Here is a 23,729-nt window from a genome sequence, read left to right on the forward strand (position 1 = left end):
GCCCAACACTGTTGCATTTAATTTCAGAAAGGGGAACTACAGCAAAAAGAGGATGTTAGTTAATCAGAAATTAAAAGGCACAGTGCCAAAAGTAAAATCCCTGCGAGATGCATGGAAACTTTTCAAAGCCACCAGAATAGAGGCCCAATTTAAGTTTATACCTCAAATTAAAAACACAGTAAGAGAACCAAACAAATGCTGTTATGGCTAAACAGCCAAGCCTGAGACAGGGCTGGCAGCAAGCCCGCAGCCATGGCAGAAAGTAGCCAATTAGGACCCAGTTGGGGCTACATACATAAGGGCTCCAGGAGGGAGGAAGAGAGACTCTTGCTGTAGCTGGAGAGCAGGAGGGACCTGGCTGCCAGGGAAGCTGGGGCCTTCCTGGAACAGAGCTGGGCTTGGAAAAGGCAGGCAGGACTGGGGAGCTTTGCCTCAGGGCAAGGCCTCATGGTTAGAGGGCTGTAGGGAGGCGGCCAGGATAGGCAAAGGCAGCAGGTCCACCCCTTTGCCAATGACGAGTGGCCATTTCAGACTTCAGTTTGCCCCGGAGATAAGGGGCTAGATGAAGACTGATAGTGGGTCACTGAGGCAAGGTGGGAATAGGGAAATTGTGGGTTCCCTGGGAGGGGAGTACCCCCAGAGTACAGACACTGATAAACAGCTCCCCTCCCCCCCAGAAGGGGGCCAAGAGACATTGGAGTGGGCACTGCTGGAGGGCAGTGTCCTGAAGAGGACCCCGCGGTCTGAGAGTGGCGTGGGTCTGAGCCAGAGCGTGACATGAAAACACGGAGGGACACCCACCAGAGGGAGGTGCCCTGCTTCCAAGCTAATTCCCAGTGCTACCGGCAGGCGGCGCTGTGGTGGTGAGTATCCGCCCCATGACATTTGGTGGAGAACGTGGGCAGTTGCTACAAGGGGACTAGTATGGACTGAGTGAGCTGTGCCTAGAGAGACTGAACAGAGGATGGTGGGGAAAATGGACCCCAGATATGCAGAAGTCTTTTTTGCAGAGTGCTCATGTGCAGTTCCTGACTGGACTCCTGTGTCAGTGCCCCAGCAAAAGAGGACTGGCCAGCAGCAAGAAAGATTGGTGAGCCTAATGCAGGAATTTGGGGAGAACCAGAAGAGACAGCATGAGGGGCAGTGGGCCCTTCAGAAACAGTTGGTAGCAGAACAATGAGCCCTGGTAATACTCCTACAGAAAGAGTACAGGAACAGCCGCCCAGGGTCAGGAGGCTGGCAAATGAGAGAAGGACTTGCTATACTTATTGGTGGTCTGAAAAATGGCTTTTGCACAAGAGAGGGTTTTTGTGAAAAAAGGAGCTGTGCAGATGGCTCCTTTTTATGCAAAAGCCTCTTGTGCAAAAATGCCCCCTAATTAATTATGCAAATGAAGCACGGCAATATGCTAACTGTGTGGACCCAGACCCTGAAAGTAGAGAGTACAGAAGAGTTTGGCCTGCATAAGCAGGTGGAAGCAGCAGAGAAGGCCTGCCGCCAAACAGAAGCGAACGCGACAGACATGGCCACGGAGTACGAGGCCGTGGTGGAGGAGAACGTACATCTACGGAGTCAGGTGAAAGAAGAGGAGAAGCAGCAAGTGGCTCTGGAGGGGCACCTGCGACTGGTGAAGGCTAGGAAATCTCCCTACCCCCCGGGGTGCTGATTTTGAGGAGGGGTGAGAGAGACACGGCATCTGCCCTATGCTGGCCCTTTAAGGGTTAAACCCCAGCCCTGGGAGAGGGGTGGAGCTGAGGAGCCAGCAGCTGTGGCCACTATGACCCAATTAGGGCCCAGCTGAAGGCTGTATAAATAAAGGCTCTTGGAGGGGTGGAGACAGACACTCTTGCTCTGGCTGGGAAGCAGGAGGGACCTGTCTGCCAGGGAAGCCAAAGGCCTGCAGAGATGAGGCCTGAGAATACAAGGGCTGTAGTTAAGAATGGGGCTGGGGAAAGGCAGGCAGTTGGGGAAGCTCTGGCCAGCCAAACTCCCAGGCTGCGGGGGCTGAAGCAAGGCCTGAGATTACTATGGCTGCAGAGAGGCAGCCAGAGAAAACGAAGGCAACAGGTCACACCCCCTTGCCAATGATAAGTGGCCATTTCAGACTGCAGTTTGCCCCTGAGGTAAGGGGCTAGATGAAGAATGGCAGTAGGGTCACTGAGGCAAGGAGGGTATAGGAGGTTGGGGGTTTCCAGAGGCGGAGAACTCCAGAGTGCAGAGACATGGGGAGACACCATCCAAAGGGGGTGCTCTAGCACCTAGAAGCTAATTCCCAGAGTGACCAGCAGGAGGCGGGACAGTGGTGCATCACACCGCGTTACAAGCACTCAAACACAATAAGGTCATTGCGGAGAAACTAAATTAATTCTTTGCTTTGGTCTTCATAGCTGAGGATGTTAGGGAGATTCCCAAATCGGAGTCATTCTTTTTAGGTGACAATCTGAGGAATTGTCCCAGATTGAGGCCTTATTAGAGGAGGTTTGGAACAAACAAATAAATTTAACAGTACAAATCACCAGGACCAGATGGCATTCACCCAAGAGTTCTGAAAGAACCTAAACCCCATGCCCTGAGCTCCACATCTCCAAACTCCTACATCCCCAGTCTTTTGCCACAACACTCCTGCACCACTCACACACCACAAACCTGTGCCCTGAGCCCAGCATACACCCCAACCCAAACTCCTGCACCCTGATATCCACACGTCTGCAGCTTGCTCAGCACCTCAACCCTCCACCTGACTCCAACACTCTCCAACCTGGAGCCCCCTCCTCGAGCCAGCATCTCCTTCTTCTCCTCCTCCTGCATCCAACTTCCCTCCAGAGCTTGCACCTCTTACCCCTTCCTCCATCCAAATCCCTCATTCCCACCCCAGAGCCTGCACCTCCTGTCTCACGCCAGTGAGAGTGAGTGAGGGCTGGGGCCAGCAAATGATGGAGAGGAGCAGAATGGAGAGGGCGAGGCCACAAGGAAGGGGTGGAGTCTTGGAGAAGGGATGGGGTAGATCTTGGCTTGCCCCGATATTTAAAAAGTATCCTGGATGTAAAAAGGTTGGAAACCACTGATGTAAAGTAATGCACATTGGAAACAAATAATCCGAACTACACATACAAAATGATGGGGACTAATTTAGTTGTAACCACTCAAGAGAGAGATCTTTGGAGTCATTGTGGATAGTTCTCTGAAAACCATCCACTCAATGTGCAGTAGCAGTCAAAAAAGCAAACAGAATGTTAGGAATCATTAAAAAAGAGGTAGAGAATAAGACAGAGAATATCTTATTTCCTCTATATAAATCATGGTACACCCACTTCTTGAATACTATATACAGATATACTCAACTCATCTCAAAAAAGGATATATTGGTATTGGAATAGGTTCAAAAAAGGGCAACAAAAATTATGAGGGGTTTGGAACAGGTCCCATATGAAGAGAGGTTAAAAAGACTTGGACTTTTCATTTTAGAAAAGAGGAGACTAAGGGGGGGGGGGATATAATAGAGGTCTATAAAATCATGACTGGTGTGGAAAAAGTGGATAAGGAAAGTTATTTACTTGTTCCCATAATATAAGAACTAAGGGTCACGAAATGAAAATAATAGGTAGCAGGTTTAAAACATACAAAAGCAAGTTTTTCTTCACACAGGGCACAGTCAACCTGTGGAACTCCTTGCCAGAGGATATTGTGAAGACCAGGACTTTAACAGGTTCAAAAAAGAAATAGATAAATTAATGGAAGTTAGGTTCATCAATGGCTATTAGCGAGGTTGGGTAGGAAGGGTGTCCCTAGTCTCTGTCAGGGGCTGGAAATGGGATGACAGGAGAGAGATTGCTTAGGGCACGTCTACTGAGTTATTTTGAAATAACAAGGTGAGTGTCCACACAGCAAGCCCATTATTTTGTAATTATTTCAAAACAACAGGCTTCTTTTTCTGGAATAACAAACCCTCATTTCATGAGGAATAATGACTATGTGTGGATGGCACAGCTGTGATTATTTCAAAATAACTGGCCTCCATGGCTTCTCACAGCTGCTGTGGTGGCCACTCTGTCCATACCCCTCAAAACTCTATAGGGGAAACTTCTGGTGGCACAACTCAAGCCTTGCCAGCCCTGCTCCACACTGCAGAATCAGTTTGTGCAGCAATGGCTGACCCCAGTACTCCCACTGAGCCCCCCTCAGTGCTGCTAGTGAGCTAGCAGCCAGCTCCTAAGCCCCTGCCCAGGAGCAGAAGAGGAGGGCCCCTTCTTGGTCAGGTATGCAGATGGATCTCATTGAGGTCTGGGGAGAGGAAGCATTAGCCAATGTTGGAAGACAAGATACTAGGCTAAATGGAAATTTAGTCTGACCCAGTATGGCCGTTCTTATGTTCTTAATCATCTCCATTTGGCTCACTATTATTATGAGCTCTCCCCTGAGTAAAGATATAGCAGATTTGTACTTTTCCTTGCTATAGGAGTACCACAGCTTTAAGACACATACCACAAGTGTCCCTCTTTTGGAAACACTTGTAAAATTGAGGCTAGCTATTTGCAATAAAGGTTGTCAAACTCTGTAATGAACCTTTCTCCCCGGTGACTTCCTTTTGTTGAATCACACATTTTTTTGAGTGGTGTTTTGAAGAGGAGTATCATGAGACATACATAGCACACACTTCTCTCCTTCTTCCCCCCTTCCTTCGACGCCCCCATAACAAACAATCCTGTTCAAATATTGTTCTTACTTTCATGTTATGCAGAGTTTCTGTCCAGTCCATCGAGCCTATTTGAGGTATAGCCGTAAGAAGTATGCTTGTAGCCTTGTTCGCATTTTCTTTCAGAGTCTTTAAAACCTTATCTACTGAAACCTAGAAATACAATAAAAATTAATGATTTTCTCAAACTGGTTTGTAAAATACCGTACAAAACACAATTCTTAATTAAGCAATACACTACATATCATCCCCATATAACTGTTCTAAGGGGAGAACAAAATACACGAATAAAAATAATCTGTTATGCATTTTAAATTGAGATAATATGTCACAGAATAGAACTTTTAAAATAATCTAAAACTTCTTTTATTGTTATATTGTACAATTGGAAAGCCCTTCCTCGAGCTTCAATGAAATTCTTCACCAGAGTAAGGATTGAAAGATGGGCCCTTGCTGCGGAATTAGGGACTTACATTTACTCTAGCCATCTACGCGTCTAAATATAATACTGAGCTGACACATCTGAGTAGAGTGAGACCTCTTGCCATGGAATGTTTGAAAATGCCAGAATTACTCTTTATACAAAGACAACCTTGGGAAATCTGAGGGAGCAGCTATTAAATGTAAGCTGCAAGGAAAATGTCAGAAATGTATCAGCAGCTTTACATAAAATGCTGCAGTGTGGTGATTTTCATAGCATCAGTAAAAGCTTCAGTATCCTTTGTGAGGGCATAAATTCAATTTTAGTGGGCATACTTGACTGAAATCTTACTGTATAATAATGGACACTGTAGGGACATAAATATTTCCACTCTCCAAAAAGTCAAATTCTGTACCCTGTCTATTGGTCTGTCTCTGTGTGACACATTTGTACACAGACAAAGATTGCAGAAAATCACTATTTCAATTTTGTAACACGGTTCTTTCCAGAGCAAAACTACGTTAAGATGGAGGAAAGATTGAGGGTAAAATACATTACAAGGGTGTTATAAATATCCCAAACACAAGCACAGCAAACACAGAAAATTCAGAGCTAAGATTAAACTGGAAAGAAAACTAAATATGTTAAATGGCGCTGAAATACACAGTTAAGGAACCCAAACAACCTTCTGTCTTTGAAAGGCATCATCATGGAAAATAATCCCAAACAAATCCATCTTTAAATCTGGGACCTCATGAATCATTATTGTATGGTTATTTCAGGGCATCACTGTTGTAAATTGTGTGAAGGCTACAGTGTATTCTTCATATATACTAAAGATATTGAATTTCAACTTCAAATGCAATAAAACAAACAACCCTCTCACCCCCAAACAAAAACTTAACTATTGAGCTTTGACCACCACCTTCCTAAACGTAGTAAGAAAAAAAAATCAGCTACTGATGCCTTTCCCTTGACTTAAGTGGTAGTTGTGTACATACATCCAATAGAAAATCTGGCTCTAAATATTTCCTGGCTCTAAAGATTTAGAAGAACAGTGGGCAATAAGCCAGAGGCGGTTCCACCAGGGTTAGCTGCTGGCAGGCCGCCACTACTTTATTTAACTGCGCCTCCGCAGGTTCGGGCACTTGCCACTCCTACCGGCCATGGATCACTGTTTCCGGCCAATGGGAACTGCAGGAAGTGGCGTGGACTGGGACACCTCTTGCTGCAGCTCTCATTAGCTGGAAACGGCTATCTGTGGTCAATGGGAGCTTTAAGTGGCCATACCTGTGGACTTGCAGGTATATAAAGCAGTGGTGGCCCACCAGTGGCTAACCCTGATAAACTGCCTCTGGCACATGGGCTGGCTTCTGCTCACTGCTGATTTAGAATTATAGGTGTGGAAGGGACTGCAAGGGTCATCCAGTTTAACCCCCCGCTAAGATGCAGGATTTATAATTTCTATAATCATCCAAGAGAGATGTTTTAAGGCCAGAAGGGACCAATGTGGCCATCCAGTCTGATTTTCTGGACAAAACAGGCCACAGAAGTTCGCCTAGGAATTTTTGTATCAAGTTCAGTAACTATTGGTTAAATACGATGGTCTCTTAAAAAGTCCCTGAAAGTCAATTTACAGACTACAAGTGATGGAGAATCTATCACATCTATTGACAAATGATTTCAATCTTTAATGATGCTTGCTGTTTAAAAAAGTGCCACATTTCCAGGATGGAATTGTCTAGCTTAAAAATTTTCTGCATAAGTATACTTGTTTTCTGTCCAAAACCAAACTGCCCCACAAAAGCTAGGAAATATTTCATGTAAGCATAAAAAAGGTAGAACCAGCAATTTTACAGAGTTCCTTTGGACAACTGTTTCTTCACGTCTTACAGCTGCTGCTGTCATTTTCACTATGGTGGCGACTGGGGCACACGGAGCGACCGGCAGAACCCTGGCTATAGCGAACTAGCCACACTCAACCGGCCAAATAGCCACATGTGGCTAGCATGTTGGACACCACAGGACTAAGATTTAACTGGCAAGCATTCTGCTGGTTAGTGGTTGCTCTTGAATATGTTACATGAGAAAAGAGACAAGAACTAAAACAGATGTGTTTTTGTGTGGAGAGCTCAAGAGGTTAAGGACAAAGTCAGTTACAGGAAATAGATGTCACAACTGGCTTTATACACATACCCTTATTCACACAATAAGAGGTGACCGGTTTTATTCATGATTTGAGAACTTTATGAGAGGAAAAAGCAGGCATATTGGGCATTGTATTTTGCTCTCACTAAGGGCTTAACTACACTGCCAGTCCATAGTGCTGTAACTTTCTCGCTCGGAGGTGTGTGCGTGGGTAAGTGAAACCCCCCGTGAGCACAGCAAGTTACAGTGTTGTAAAGCACCAGCGTAAACAGGCTGCCAGCACTGTTAGCTACACCCTCGTAGAGGTGGTTTTCCTATAGTGCTGGAAAAGCTCTCTCCCAGCACTTCTGTCATGGCCACACTGCTGCGTTAAAATCACTGCCATGGCTGCACTTTAAATTTAGAAGTGTAAACAAAGCCTAACACCTGAGTTATTTCAGAATAACCCCAATAATTTCAGGGAGTGAACTAGGATATAAACCAGCATAATTAAGAGCAGAATTTGTCTGGTATAAAAAGCCCAATTGTGATTTCTAATAAGAAACTGTATAATTTTCTGTACACACACTACATATAGGTTGTCAATCTAAAACAAGAAGACCAAACAAAAAAGAAGTGTCACTCACGGCTTCTTCATGCTCCTTCCAACAATCATAATCCGTTGCCATAGCAATACTTGCATAGCAGATTCCAGCTTCTCTTGCAAGAACTACCTCAGGAACTGTGGTCATGTTGATAACATCAGCTCCCCAATTGCGAAACATCAAGCTTTCTGCCCGAGAACTGAAACGTGGCCCCTCAATGGTGATCACTGTCCCCTTTGAGTGGCACTTGATCCCATGCTTCTTGGCAACCTCCATAAGAACCTTTACAAATATTATCACAGATACAGCAAATTATTAATCACCTGTGTGAAGCCAGCTATTTCCTCTTACAAGAGAAGTAAGCAAAGAACATTTCTTTGTCTGGTGTGACACTTTTGCCTCTCATCTGAATAACTTTCACACAATGAGGCTGTCTTTACACCAGTGGTGGCCAAACTTACTGACCCTCGGAGCTGCATAAAATAATCTTCAGAAATTTGCAAGCTGCAGGACACTCACAACTGTTGGGATATGTAAAAATGTTAATAGGGGGCTGAAGTTGCTCTATATTAGTGGTTCAGGGGTCAGCCATGACATTACCCTTTAAACTTGCTTTTTCCTTTTGTTTTTTGTAGTTTGGGAAGACAGATTAAGAGTCCGGTCGAAGCCATTATTATCCTTTCTGATGTGTAGAATCATAGCACTGGAAGAGACCTCAGGAGGTCAAGTCCAGCGCCTTGCCCAAAGCAGGACCAATCCCAACTAACCCTAATGGCTCTTACTACATTTAAAAAGCAAAGCCGCAACAATTCTGGCGCGGGTGCAAGCTAGGACTGCTTGTGCCATCCCAGCTCACACTGTGCACGGGAGCTAACCTCCTTATTGACTTATTGACTAGTCAATGGAAATTCCATTGACTAATCAATTAGCTTATTAACAGTTACTTAACATCCCCAGAAATTGATAGCATGATGACTAAGTGGGCTGAAAGGTTTTTAGAAGACTAATCTGACTGTAACTTCTGTAAGTGATTCTGTGCTTTCTATGTACATGCCATTTTGCAACTTGTATTCCTCAGGGTACATCTACACCAATGCTTCTTAAACTGTGTTCCACAGTACACCGGTGTGCCACGGAGAACAGAATTGAAAATGGCTGCCCTTAAAGGGGCAGGCGACCTTTTTTTTCCTAATAACTTTCCCCTGTCCCTTTTACCTCCCAACATTTTTTTTTTTTTTTTTTTGCTCCCCATAAAAAAAAAATGGTTAGGTGTTCCTCAGTCTTAAAAAGTTTGAGAAACACTGGTCTACATTGTGAAGCTATTTCGGGATACTTCCAGTATCTCAAAATAGCTATTCCGCGTCTTTTGAAACAAGCCCATTATTTCAAAATATAATGGGCTCGCTATTCTGACGTCCCTGTAAACCTCTTTACATGAAGATTAAAGACGGTTTCAGAATAGCGGTTTATTTTGAAATCTGGTGCTGTGTACACCACACCAAATTATGAAATAAGCTATTTCGAAATTAATTCAAAATAAGCTACGCAATTTGCATAGCTCAAATTGTGTAGCTTATTTCGAGCCTTAGGTGGAGTGCAGAGGCACCCTCAGTGACTGTTAGCATGGATCTCTTCATTTTCCCTCAGCTCAGATGGAAGGATATGTTCTGGTCCAACTGAAAATGAGCCACTTTTAACCATAAACAAACTATTTTTAAAAACAATATCAATACTGAAAAGAAAGCAGCATTTTCTGTTACTTGTTAAAACAGCACAACCTTCCTCCAACACACAGAAATCCCCAAATGCATACAATAAGAGCATCTGTATTTAAAAATGCCAGTACAGACGACCCCGCACTTACGACTTAATTGGTTCCTGGAGAACCGTCGTAAGTCGGGCTGTCGTAACTTGAACCCTTATTGCCCATAGGGGCAATGTTATGAATGGGGGTACCGTTCCTGGCCTGCTTTGCCTCTTGGGAGTTGTAGTCTCCCGGAGCCAGGGGGCTCTGCTGGGCAGTAGGCAGCCCTGCAATGGGGCATGAACAGCGCCCTGAGTGAGCTGAGAGTTGTGCCGGCCAATAGGCAGCCCCGTGGAGCGGACAGCTGGGGGCTGGGCCCAGCAGTTGGTGACCCTGTGGCACAAATGGCAACTTGAGCTGGCTGGGGACTGGGTCAGGTGGTAGGCGGCCCCCGGAGCAGGGTGGCCGTAAATGCGGGGGGGTCATAGGTTGGATGGTCGAAGTCGGAGGTCACTGTAATAAGATTAGTTTCCATCCTGAAAATGCTTAAACATTTCTTGTAATAATTGGGCCTACAAAATTTACCATGATTGCGAGCTCAACTTCAAATATAAGTAAAAGTTCACAAGATGCCACAATAACCTTTAATAAAAAAAATACTGATGGGAAAAGATACAAAGGGAGAAAGAAAGACTGAGTTAGTTGAAACCAAAAGGCCTACTGATGTAACTCAAGGACTGTGTTAGGATCACGACTAAACAGGAGCAGCTGACACCAAAACTTATTTTGTCCAACAATTAGGCACAGTATTCGACATACTAGGGCAGGAGTTGGCAACCTATGGCTCAATGGGGAGCCAGATATGGTTCTTCTGGAGCCTCAACTCAGCCCCCCTGCACCCCAACCCGCATCAGGGATGCAGTGCTGGTGCTACAGTCTTTCGGCCTCCTGCAAAGGGGCGAAGAAAGCCCCGAGCTTCTCCTAGGGAACAAGCAGGGCAAAAAGTGGCTACTTGAGCACTGCCAATTTCCTTCCTCCGGGAAACACTTCCTCGACGATTCCCCTGCAAATCCTTCCTGGAGGCTTCCTTCTGGCAGCAGAAGGCCATGTTCCACGGTGCCTGCCATGCGGCATGAAAACAAGTAAGTGCTCCCCCATCCTCTCATGCCCAGAGCCCCATGCCCTCACTCATCCTCCCCCAGCCAGCCAGCCAGCCTGTCCTCAAGCCCCGTGGCCAGACAGCCTGTCCTCAGCCCTCTGGCCAGACAGCCTACCACCAGCTTGCTCCTGCCCCCCTGGCCCAACTACCGCCAGTCCCTTCGAGAATACTTATGGTGCTGTCGAGAGCCCGAATGGTAGCACTCTGTACTGGAAGTGCCTGTCCTTTATTGTAAAACAGAGAAATCTTCTGTGTGATGGATATATTGATATATGAAAATAAGTGTCCTGGAGGTCGAGGATAGACAACCATGCTCCTTTTTCCAAGGCAGGTATAATTGTGGCAAGGGTCGCCATCTTGAAGCGTTGGCATCTGACAAAGCAGTTAAACCTGCAGAAGTCCAAAATAGGTCTCCAACCACCCAACTTTTTGATGGTGAGGAAGTATTGGGAGTAAAACACCCCGCCCCACTGTTGCTGCGGTATCTCTTTTATGGCATCCAGACTTAGGAGATGTTCCACCTCTTGTATGAGTACATGCTTGAGAGAGGGGTCCCTGAAGAGCGACAGGCAAAGGTTGTGGATGGGAGCAGAGAGGGGCAACTAAAAATGGGATGCAGTAGCCAGTTTTCATGATTTCCAGCACGCACTTGGTGGTGGTGATGACACTCCAGGCTGGATAAAATGCAGCTAGTCTGTTACCAAATGTTGTGGATGCTTTGGATTGCTGCCTCGGAAATTTCGGGGTTGTCAGACCCTCGGTCAGGACTTCAAAACTGGCGTCTGGATGTTGAGGGTTGCTGAGCTGATGACTGGTCGGAGGCCTGTCTACAACTATTTTGGCATGGCTGGCATCTGTTGTCATAGTGTAATTGCTGTTGGTTAATGAGGTAGGTCTGTACCTTTGGAAGAATGATCTGCCTTGTTTTCTTTTTGTGACAGATACGTGAATGCCTAGAGTCTTCAATGTGACTCTTGAATTATTAAGGTATGCAAGAAATGTCTGGACTCTGCCAAGAGCTTAATGCCCTCGAACAGCAAGTCCTCTACCGTTGATTGGACCTCTCTTGGAAACTCCGAGAGCTGAAGCTAAAAAGCTTGCTTCATTACCACTGCCAAGCCATGTTCCCTATAAGCTGTGTACCTGCACGGCCACGCACTAAAAATTTTAGGTCCATGCACGTCATTTTAAGAGCCACGCAGCAGCATCCACCACTCACTTCCCTGTGTGAACGGAAGGTGAGTGGCAGTGGTGGCTGGTGGGTTCCTGGTGATGGGCAGCTGCCCTTTTGCTCTGCCTGGAGCTGGGGCACATGAGATGAGGCTGGTCCGGTGAGGCTGCCAAAGCTGAAATGGGCCTCATGCGGCTGCCGCTTTACTCCAGTTGGAGCTGGGGCCGCCCGTGGTGCTATTTTTAGTACTGAGGTCCTGTGGGGATCAGGACCATAGTACTAAAAATAGCACTGCAGGCGATCTCTGCTCCAGTCCCGACATGCAGTCCCACCGCAGGAGCAGATGGGGTTTTAGGGCCAGGGGCTGCAGTACTAAAAATAATACTGTGATCCCTGCTCCAGCCCCCGCAAACAGCTTTCCATGTTAAAGGTAGAAAATTAGGGAAGGGGCAAGGAGAGAAAGGGGCTTGTGCTGAGGGGAAAGGGGCAGTCACCAAGGGACAGGGTGGAGGAGAGACAAATGCCGGGGGCCCAGAGGAGACAATAAGGAAAAGGGCAGAAGGGGGGAGGGAAGTTGTCAGTGGGGATGCAAGAAGGGAGGAGACAGGGTGATGATAGGAGAGGGGTGGGATAATGGAGGCAAGAGGGAGGAAGAGTGGGTGCCAGGAGAAGAGAGGTTGAAAGGAGGGATGGGCACGAGGAAGGCAGGGGATGGAGCAAGTTATGTGTGAGGGCACAGAGGGGCATGAGAAGAACTGGGGCAGAGGATGGTGAGGGGGTGGGCACCAGGGAGAAAGACGATGCAGGTGCCAGGGATATTGTGGGGATGAAACAGAAGGGCAGACACGTGGAGGGGAGGGATGGGCACCAGAGGACAGAGCAGGGCAGGTGTGTAGAGGGAGGTGTTAGGAGAGGGGATAGGGAGGAGTAGCTTCAGATGAACAGAGTGGTGCTAGAGGAGGAGTGGGCACAGAGAGAAGGGAAGGGCAGGTGCAGGGGTCAAGGAGGATGGGGAGGGAGAGTAGGTCCCCAAAGGGCTGAGGGGAGTGAGAAGGGCAGGAGCCAGGACAGCAGAGGAGGATTAGGGGTGGGGGGGCAGTAGCCAGGCACCAGGGAGGAGATGGGGCGAGGGGAGGGTGGGAGACATGGCAGCAGAGGGAAAACGGAGAGGTTTATAAGATATTTATTAATAACTTGGTGGCACACATCCAAACAAGAACATGTGACCTCAATACTGGTGTATAAGACAAAACTCACTCTGCTTATGGGTGAAAAATCTTAGAGGAAACACTGCTGCTGAGGCCAAAGATCTGGCTGCTGTGTCTGCTGAGTCCAGCGTGGCCTGTAGGGCCATTCGAGATATTAGCGTACCCTCCTTAATGTTTGATTTAAACTGTTCTTTTTTGTTGTCTGGGAGATTCTCAATAAAAGATGTTGATCAAAAACGTGGTGTGTATATTTTGCTAGTATTGTTGGCTATTCTGAGCTGGAGGCTTGCTGTGAATATGCCTTTCTCCCCATTGTATCCAACCTCTTGCAATCCCTGTCATAAGGAATGGTACAGGTAGCTTGTTGCTTCCCTCTTTGATTCACGGCTTCCACTACAAGGGGAGTTTGGTGCCGGGTTGGAGAACAGGAATTCTGCTCTTTTGGGGGCAACATAATATTTTCTATCTGCTCGTTTAGATGTTGGTGAGATTGTGACAGGAATATGCCAGATATTCTTGGCAGGATCCATAAGCACCTTGTTCGTGGGGATAGCCAATTCCACATGAAGAGAGGTGTGCAGTATGTTTGTCAGCTTATGTTGTGTCTGTGGCATATCTGATAGGGAAATCCCTAAGCTGTCTGCAACCCTCTTGAAAAAAATTCCTAGAATGATTTAAAATCATCCCCTGTGGTTGGTGGTGGGGGCACGATCATATTGTCAGGAGGTGAAGATGAGGTGTGTGTGGGTGGAAAAGTGTGGGATATCTGTTCCTCCCCCGTAATATCTACATCCCGCTTCTTTGCATCCGAACTATAGCGCTTTGGATACTGCACTGTTAGTGCGTGGGACCATGGTGCCGGGGATATCTGTTGTGGCTGTTGCACCTGCTGTGGTCTATAAGCTGCCCATAGGTCGCAGTATGGCCAGTTGGGCAGAATAGGCGGTGGAAACCACTGTGGAGGCTGCCATTATTGCATTTGTTGTTAGGTGAGGACTATCCCGGTAAGCGTGCTTGATTGGACACCTCGTCATCAGACACCTGGCTATCTGAGGTGTTTGTACACGAATGCGAGAAGCCTGGGCAACAAACAGGAAGAACTGGAGGCCTTGGCCCAGTCCAAGAAATATGATTTAATTGGGATAACAGAGACTTGGTGGGATGACTCGCATGACTGGAGCGCTGTCATGGAAGGGTATAGATTGTTCAGGAAGAACAGGCTGGGGAGAAAAGGAGGAGGAGTTGCACTATATGTAAGAGAGCACTATGATTGCTCAGAACTCCAGTATATAGAGGGAGAAAAACCTGTTGAGAGTCTATGCGTTAAGTTTAGAGGTACAAACAACAGCAGTGATGTTGTGGTTGGTGTCTACTACAGGCCACCGAATCAGGTGGATGAGGTAGATGAGGCTTTCTTTGGACAAATGAGAGCTTCCAGATTGTAGGCCCTGGTTCTCGTGGGGAACTTCAATCACCCTGACATCTGTTAGGAGACCAATACGGCAGTACACTGGCAATCCAGGAAGTTTTTGGAGAATGTTGGGGATAACTTCTTGGTACAAGTGCTGAAGGATCCAACCAGGGCCTGTGTGCAGCTTAACCTTCTGCTCACAAACAGGGAGGGACTAATAGAGGAAGTGGAGGTGGGTGATAACCTTGGAAGCAGTGATCATGAGATGGTAGATTTCAGGATCCTGACCAAAGGAAGAAAAGAGAGTAGTAAAATACACACCTTGGACTTTAGAAAAGCAGATTTTGACTCACTCAAGGTGTGTCTAAACTACCTGGCTCCATCAACGCAGCCATGTCAGGACGGCAAAGGGAAATGAAGCCGCGATTTAAATAATCGCGGCTTCATTTAAATAAAAATGGCCACCACGCTGTGTTGCTCAGCTGATTGTCAGCTCAGTGCAGCAGTCTAGATGGGGATCTGCCGACCTCAGAACCCTTTGTCAGCAGATCCTTTATGCCTCATTTCCGTTTGCCAAGTAAACTAATCTACATGGCTCCATCGACGGAGCCATGTAGTTTAGACGTACCCTCATAGACCTGATGGGCAGAATCCCCTGGGATGCTAACATGAAGGGGAAAGGAATCTAGGACAGCTGGCAGTATTTTAAAGAAGCCTTATTGAAGGCACAGAAATAAGCCATCCCGATGCGTAGCAAGAGAGGCACACATGGTAGGAGACCGGATTGGCTTACAGGGGAAATCCTTGGTGAACTTAAGCTCAAAAAGGAAGCTTACAAAAAGTGGAAACTTGGACAAATGACCAGGGAGGGATATAAATATATAGCTCGAGAATGCCGGGTAGTTATCAGCAATTGGAATTGTGACTGGCAAAGGATGTGAAGGATAACAAGAAAGGTTTCTACAGGCATGTTAACAAAAAGAAGGTGATCAGAGAGGGTGTGCAGCCCCTACTGGATGAAGGAGATAACCTAGTGACAGATGACGTGGGGAAAGCTGAAGTACTCAATGCTTTCTTTGCCTCTGTATTCACGGACAAGGTTGGCTCCCGGACTAATGTGCTAAGTGACGCATGATGGGATAAAGATGGACAGCCCGTGGTGGGTAAAGAACAGGTTAGGAACTATTTAGAAAAGCTAAACATACACAAATCCATGAGTCCGGAATTAATGCATCCGAGGGTACTGAGGGAGTTGGCAAATGTCACTGAGGCGCCTTTGGCCATTATCTTTGAAAAGTCGTGGAAATCGGGAGAGATCCTGGATGATTAGAAAAAGGCAAATGTAGTGCCCAGCTTCAAAAAAGGGAAGAAGGACAATCCAGAGAACTATAGGCTATCGGTTCGTGGAAAAACCATGGAAGGGATCCTTAAGGAATACATTTTGAGGCACTTGGAAGAGAGGAAGGTGATCAGGAATAGTCCGCATGGATTCACAAAGGGCAAGTCGTGCCTGACCAATCTGATTAGCTTCTATGATGAGGTAACTGGCTCTGTGGACATGGAAAAGTCAGTGGATGTGATATACCTGGACTTTAGCAAGGCTTTTGATACAGTCTCCCACAATATTCCTGCCAGCAAGTTAAGGGAATGTGGACTGGATAAATGGACGGTAAGATGGATAGAAAGATGGCTAGAAGGCTGGGCCCAGCGGGTAGTGATCAACGGCTCGATGTCAGGATGGCAGTTGGTTTCTAGCGGAGTGCCCCAAGGTTCGGTTCTAGGACCAGTTTTGTTCAATATCTTTATTAATAACCTGGATGAGGGGATGGATTGCACCCTCAGCAAGTTTGCAGATGACACTAAGCTAGGGGGAGAGGTAGATACTCTTGAAGGCACAGATATTGTCCAGAGTGACTTAGACAAATTGGAGGATTGGGCCACAAGAAATCTGATGTAAAGTGTGGTATCTGTAGGGGAGAGGGTAGTAATAGAGGCTGTGAGGCATGTGGTGTGTGCAGCAGTGTTATTTCAGGTGCCGGTTGCTTTTTCTGCAAGTGCTTTGGTGGTGCTGCTGCTGCCGCCTCAGGCAGAGCGCTCGCACTCGGTGCCGCTGGCGGGCACTGCTTGTTATGCACTGCGGCCGGTGCCAAGGACATTTGAGCTGGTGCCGATGGGGAGGCTTTGGATTTTGTTTCTGTCAGCACCTTAGGTGAGGTGTGTTCTCTGTGCCTGGGGTCGCGACTCCTTCCATTGCCAGCCCCGTTTGTAGGCTGTTAGTCCGACCCCTTTTGTGCTGAGGGTGGGTGTGCGGTATTTTTGTGGAGAGGACCCGTCCTCAGGGGAGAGTCAGTTCCCGAGGAAAAATAGAGGACCTTTTCTTTGGGTGAGTATTGTTCTTTGGACTCAGCCCAACGGGAGCCAGTCTCTCCAACTCCATCCCAGGTGATTTCTGTCTGGGAGGGGTAGATGACTCTGGGTCAGAAGCCGACCAATCCTTTTTCTCCATCTGGAGCATTTTTAGTTGCAATTCTCTCGATTTCCTGGTAGGCGCTGTCAGTTTCTGACAATGAGGACAGTGTTCTGTGAGGTGCTCTTACCCCAGACAGCGGACGCGCTGTTCATGTCCGTCTGAGATTGACGTGGACAGCCTGCAGCCCGTACACTTTTTGAAAACAGCTGAACCAGGCATGTCCCAGACACCAGTAAAGTTTGCACAGAGCTTCTACGTCCATTTAACTGCTTACCTAAAAAAGAAAAAAACCCGCCCCAAACTATTCTTACTAACTATGGTAGGACTCGTCTATAGAGAATGGAATTTTTTTAAACTATCACTATAATCGAAGAAAAAGATTTCTGAGGTTATAACCATCTAAAAAACTAGCTAAACATATAACTTGTCAATGAGGTAAAGGGTGACTGCTGAGCTGCAACCAGAGCCGGTGGCGGTTGAGAAGAAAATGAGGAAGCTTCCAGCTGCACACGCGCAGTAGCTGGCCCTCCGATTAGAGGTGCAGTGGCGCTGGCGAACCTAATGGTGGAGCACCCACGGGACGCTCCTCGAAGAAGAACCAGATGGTTTTTGTTCCCACAACCCTTCCAATTCTCTATACAACAGCGGGCTGGAAGCCACCATGCAGTGCAGATTGTCTGTCATGAGCAGTGCTCGCCAAGCGGCGGCAAGCCCCACTCGCCAGCTGCGCAGTTTCGCGCGGTTCTGCGCATGCGCGGATCATTCTGCGCATGTGCAGATTGCTCTGCACCGGCTCTTCCGGGTTGTAAACAGGCAAGTAGATTACATTATTTGTCGAGCCCCGGTCATGTGTATAGTAGGGTTGCCAGATGGTTTCAACAAAAATACCAGACACACTTGACATTACATCACAATCTACATTACATCTTATTTAGAAAATACCAGATCTTTATATTTTCTCATTTATGTTTTCTCAATTTGTTTCCGGAACAGAAAGCTCAAATACTGCACTGTCCGGTTCAAAACTGGACACTTGGCAACCCTAATTGCATGACAACCCAAGTTGGGAGGGGGGAGATATGTGACAGGGTCAGAACAGAAGGCTATGAAAAAAAGTAGTGGAGGGGCGATCTATAAGCCTCAGACTTGAGGAGATCCCTGCTCCCAGAGTAACAGGGAGGGGATGGTTTAGAACCAGCAGAGGCAATGGGGCAGTGGAACACCTGGGGCAAACTGACCAGGCCTTCGGAGTCAGGCCAGCCTAGGCCAATTAGCACACATGAGGGTAATTAAGAAAACCCATTCAGACTGGCTATCAAAGAAGCTGGCCTGCAGCGGGAGAGTGCATGCAGCTGGGAAGAAGGAGGAGAGAACCGCTGGAAGTAGATAGAAAGGAGATCACAACTAAGATGACAAACCAAAGAGAAGAAGGTGCTGGGGAAGGTGTAGGGAAGTAACCCAGGGGTCTTGGAGATGTATCCTAGCAAGCGTCAGGGATTCACATGAACAGCTACTATTACAGGGCCCTGGGCTAGAACCTGGAGTGGAGGGTGGGCCTGGATTCCCCCAAACATCCATCTCCCCATTTCCACTCGAGGAAAAGGACTGTGGAGTTTATTCTCCGCTTTACCAGACAATGGCCAATGAAGAAAAGAGATCAACAAACAGTAAATTGAAGCCCTGGGCATGATGCCTAACACTGTGGGCTGCTGGAAGCCTCTGAGGCAAGGAAATCCACCAGGAAGCACAGGATCCACTGAGTTTTCATAGGAGCTGTGTCACACTGTTAAACGACTAGGTTATGTGAACACCTATAATTCTTTGGGCACATATACTCCATCAAATAAATACAACAAACTACATGCTATACATGGTAAAATGGCTCAGACATCGTGGAAGGAAACAAGTGCAACATTGGCACTACGAATTATTTGTACTGCAGTAGCACCTAGGAGCCCCAGTCATGGACTGGGACCCTACTGTGCTAGCGCAGAACATACAGAGTACAAAGATGTTGAGTGCCTCAATTTTCTCTCTCTTGTTTGCCCACAATGCCATTTCAATGGATTGGTTCTTCATAACTTATGAGACTTTCACCCCCATGAAAGTCCCTGGGGAAATCTAGATTGCCATACCCTACTAAACATTACTAAACAATTGGCATTCTTTTCCATGGAAAACCAGACTTGGTCTGACTTTTTCCATCATTAAACCACAACACCTTTTATTTCCTTTGCCTACCAAATTCTAATTTTATTTTTGATTTGATAAAATGCTGCGATACAGTCTCCATTTCTCCATTCCAGTATCTGGATTATGGAACCATTTATTTAGTCCATAGAATTATAAACCACAAAGGATATCCAAACAACTCTGAAATATTTGATTTTTCTTATGAAATCGACTAACCTCTCTGGTTTTGGTGCAAAATGGTTCAGCCATTGGAATATGGCATACTCCTGAAAGACTGGAATAGCACCCATCGTAAAAAGTGTTATGTCTTTTCATAGTTCTGGAAAGAAGAGAAGATAATATGTAGTGAGAAGCAGACGGAAATTCATGGATACTGAGTGATTATCAACTGATGAGAAAAGGACATGAAAATATCACATTAATAAACATCTCAAACACTGTTCTTTACCTGTTTTGCTCTAGATACATTTTCTGAAATTGTGGTGGGAGTGAATAAAGCAGTAGTTCTAGGAGTATATTATCAATCAGTTCATTATAGAACATGTAAGTTTATTTAAAAGGGTCTCAGTGTAAGTTACTTTTATAAAAAGATGACAATCAATTTTCAGTTCCTAACAAATTCCAGTGTGAATTATTCATAAATGTACAGAAGAAGCCAGTCTCATTACACTATATTAACGGGTATTTATGTGAACAAAACATGCACAAATTCAATCACAGCAATAAATTAAAATCATCCTCTTCTCAAAAGAATTATATCTACGTCTGCAGCGTGCAAATAAAAAAAGACTCTTCCTATTTGAAAAGGGGATTTCCACCTCCCCCGAACTCCCCAGATGGGAATCTGTTTCCCTGCATGAAAGTAACTAAACAAATATGCAGCTCATCACAATACAGAATTGTCTATCAGTAACACTACATACTTTTTCCATTTTGTCATCTGTCAAAATTGTGATGGACAGTTGTGTTGAGTTAGCTAATTCAGATGATTGAGTGGTGCAAACTTTCCGAAAGCAAACCTTCTGAGAGTCATTCCCCACTTAGGAGGAGGAAAAAGGGCATTTGTCCTGTCATTTGACTTTTTCAGGAGTCATTTGACTTGAAAGGTTAACTTCACATTAAGTAACTTTTTGGTTCGCCTGTTGTGTAACTAATTCCCCCCTGCCCAGTTCTAATACTTTAGAGAAACAAAGCCAAAGCCCCATGGCTTCAGCCCTTGGTGGCGGGGCTCAGGTTACAGGGCCCCGCTTTGGTCCCCACTGCCTAGAACAGTGAGGCTCATGCTTTGGCACCCTCTCCTGGGATCATGTAATTTTTGTTGTCAGAAGTAGGGATGTAAAAATGTTTAAAAAAAGTAACCATGTAACCATTAAAAATCTTGGGTTAGGTCTATACTACAGAGTTTTTGCACAAAAACTCGTGGAGAGTCCACACCTCCTATTTTTGCGCAAGTAAAATGAAAGAACAGAGGGGTTTTTCCGGTGTAGGTATTCCTCCTTCTACGAGGAATAATTCCTTTTTGTACAACAGCTCTTGCTCAAAAAGGTGGGTGTGGATGGGGAACAGGGTTTTTTTGCACAAAAAGAGGCAATAGAAAAAAAGCACAGGTGTCCATTCTGTAAACAACAATCAGAGTTTCCTTTTGAGAGCGCATCTATGCAGTCTGGACGCTCTCTTGCAGAAAAGCACATCGCTTTTTCAATGCGCTTTTGCATTGAAGATCTCTTCCGCAAAAAGCTTCTTGCGCAAGAAGCCTATAGTGTAGACACAGCCCTAGCAGTTACACAGCTACCCATGATAAGCTGGCTCCCAGCGTGCATCAGATCCGGACCCGCTTCCAGGGGGCCGGCTACTACCCTGTGCTGCAAGCTCTGCAGTATCAGAACCCACAGCGTGAGTGGCAGCCCCCTGCTCCCAGGGAGCCATCTGCACTGCATTATAAACCTCATATAGCAGAACCCGCAGCATGGAGCTACAGCTGACTTCTAGGAACAGGGTGTGTGCTGACAGGAGAGTTTAACTACAACCTGATCTGATAACTGATGCTTATCAGTTATGTGGTTAAACCTTTACATCCCTAAAAGGAACCCACATAGTTATTCTTAAAAATAAAACCAAGAACTCTTTGAAATATTGTCCAAATGCGACTTGTTTGCACTTGAAAGCAACAGCTCCAAACCAGCAATGATTTTAGCAGCCCTGTCCTTCAGGGTGAAATTCTACATAGTAAATGCAGCATCATGCACAAAGGCTTACTTCAGAGAGTCTTGAAAAAATCATCACAACAAATTGAGGAAAATTAATGACATCGTATTGTCTTGTTTACACATCCTCATTCTCCAAAACCATTTTGCTCCATTTACCACACTTTGTCACTATGAATATGTTTTGGGGATTTCAAATGGCCTCCTTCTGTTCTAACAGACGTCAAAGAAGAGGTACACTGGTTTTAATGCCTATTTGGGGGCATAAGGGAATAGCTTTTCCCATGTAAGAAGGATGCTGCAATCACACAGCAGGATCTCCTGTGCTCCACCATATTTCTAGCTCACAACAATTATTCAAATTTATGAAGCTATTGTTTATTATTGCACTGACTTTGTGTGAGGTTTCTGATACACATCATTATTATAACACCAGTTCAATTACAAGAGTGAATTCACCACACCTTCATAACACCAAGCAGGGAGCTTGGTCAAGTCAGTAAATACACCGCATAAATTACAAATAAGACACAGACAAGAAACTGCAGTTGATTGCTTCTTCTGAAGCAAATAAAGGGAAATGTAGTTGAAGGAAATAGTTCTTGGGCTTTCTATTAGACAAAAAGTTTAATAAAGCCCAACAACAACAAGAACAACAAAAGGCCATTGGAACAAAGGTTTTAAAATGGTTAATCAAATGCATTATAGGTTGCACCTCTATAAACTGGAACTCTCTGGTCCAGCAATATTGGTGGTCTGGGTCAGAGAAACCTGGCGCTCCAGGGAGTGGAGGGTCCTGGCACGATGCAGGGGATAGAAGGAGAAGTGCAGCCCAGCTGGACTGCGGGGGCAAGCTGGGAAGCCTGGTACGTGGCTCAGCTGGGCTGCAGTGTGTTTGTGTGTGTGTGTGTGTGTGTGTGTGTGAAAATGGGCTGTGCGGGGGGGGGGAGGAAGGGAGGGCGCAGCTCAGCTGGGCTGCGGGGGAGGAGGGGGGAGGAAGGGGGAGGAGAAGGAGCTGATGCGTGGCTCAGCTGGGCTGTGGGGTCCAGAAGCCAGGAAGCCCAGTGAGGGGGCCAGGGCAGGTGATGGGGCTGGCAGCAGGGGGCCAGAAATTATCTCCCCTGGTCTGGCAAAATCCCTCATCTGGGACCAGTCAGATCCTGAAGGTGCTAGACCAGAGAGGTCCAACCTGTATTTTGGTGGCATATTTTTCAAAATCTTTTACATGCAATTGTCTAAATAGATATTGCATGCCACTATCATGATCCTGCATACATAGAAAGTGTCTACCTGGACATTTTAACGCAGAAAAATACCTGCTTTGCATATACAAGAATGACTTGTGTGTGTACATATAAATTAGGTACACAAATTGTAGATGCATTTTTGCACACCAAAACAGGTACACTCAAATGAAACAAACAAACAAACAAATTCAGCCTTGTAATCTTTCCATTATTTTTGTCTCAAAAGTGAGAAACTTGATTAAATTGTCCATGTGCCAATTTTTGTCTACAGATATGAGAACAAAATCACATAAAATGAAATAGGTTTCTCTCATGCACTGCACACACCTATTTATTTTCTTCAAAGAAATTGTTCTGAGATGGTATTAGGCACAACAAAAGCTTAGCTTTTGGGGCCTGTTCTGATTTACTCTGGTTTATTCAGTGTAGATAAGCACTGCTCCCCAAAGAAGGGTTTCTGATTTAATTTGCACTGTAGAAATTCTGAATCCCAAGACTGTAAAGTTAGAAATGTTAAAAATTATAACATTTTCTTAAAGATGTATCCCAAGAATTAGATATTCAGAACAATTAAAAAATTACTAAAAAAATTATTGCAGTGCAAATTTAGCAGGTCATAATTCTTCTTCGGGCACAAAAATAATCAATTGTCATTTGATATTTCAAAACAATATTTTTTTTCAAACATTTCAGCTATTTCTATCAGTGGTCCCCTTGCCTGTATTACACTATTTAATTAAAGTTGTGTTTAGATGTCTTTTTCTTCGTGAAATATATATGGTTTCTGTTTTTAGACTAACTTTCACCAGTTCTAAGATTGAATTGATATTTTCCTTTCTATACAGTTAGTTAGCAGAAGCCATTTGTTAAGTTATATAAATAATGTGAACAACTGAGAGATAGCATTACTATGAAAACATTGGCACCTTGTGATTGTTTCATAACTTTACACTAATTTGATTTTTGGCATGCTCCTTTCTCTAAGTCAGGTGATTATTACTGACAGATCTATAGGCTCAACAGGATTTCAAGTCATGACTAGAAAGTTGTAACAGCTGCAAAAATTGCCAGACGGT

The 23,729-nt window shown here is 45.5% G+C and overlaps 1 protein-coding gene across 2 annotated transcripts in view; it reads right to left on the reverse strand.

The window, feature by feature from the left end:
• Nucleotides 1-23,729, reverse strand: part of MTAP (methylthioadenosine phosphorylase) — an 86,320-nt gene that overhangs the window by 9,696 nt on the left and 52,895 nt on the right. For both annotated transcript variants that reach the window (XM_075931482.2, XM_075931483.2), the window contains exons 5-7: nucleotides 19,419-19,521; nucleotides 7,889-8,128; nucleotides 4,724-4,846 (exon numbers count right to left, since the gene is read on the reverse strand). In XM_075931482.2, coding sequence (XP_075787597.1) covers nucleotides 4,724-4,846; nucleotides 7,889-8,128; nucleotides 19,419-19,521 — 466 coding nt within the window. The remainder of the gene's footprint in view (nucleotides 1-4,723; nucleotides 4,847-7,888; nucleotides 8,129-19,418; nucleotides 19,522-23,729) is intronic.

Source organism: Pelodiscus sinensis, chromosome 6, assembly GCF_052426305.1.
Source record: "Pelodiscus sinensis isolate ZL-2025 chromosome 6, ASM5242630v1, whole genome shotgun sequence".
NCBI lineage: Eukaryota > Metazoa > Chordata > Testudines > Trionychidae > Pelodiscus > Pelodiscus sinensis.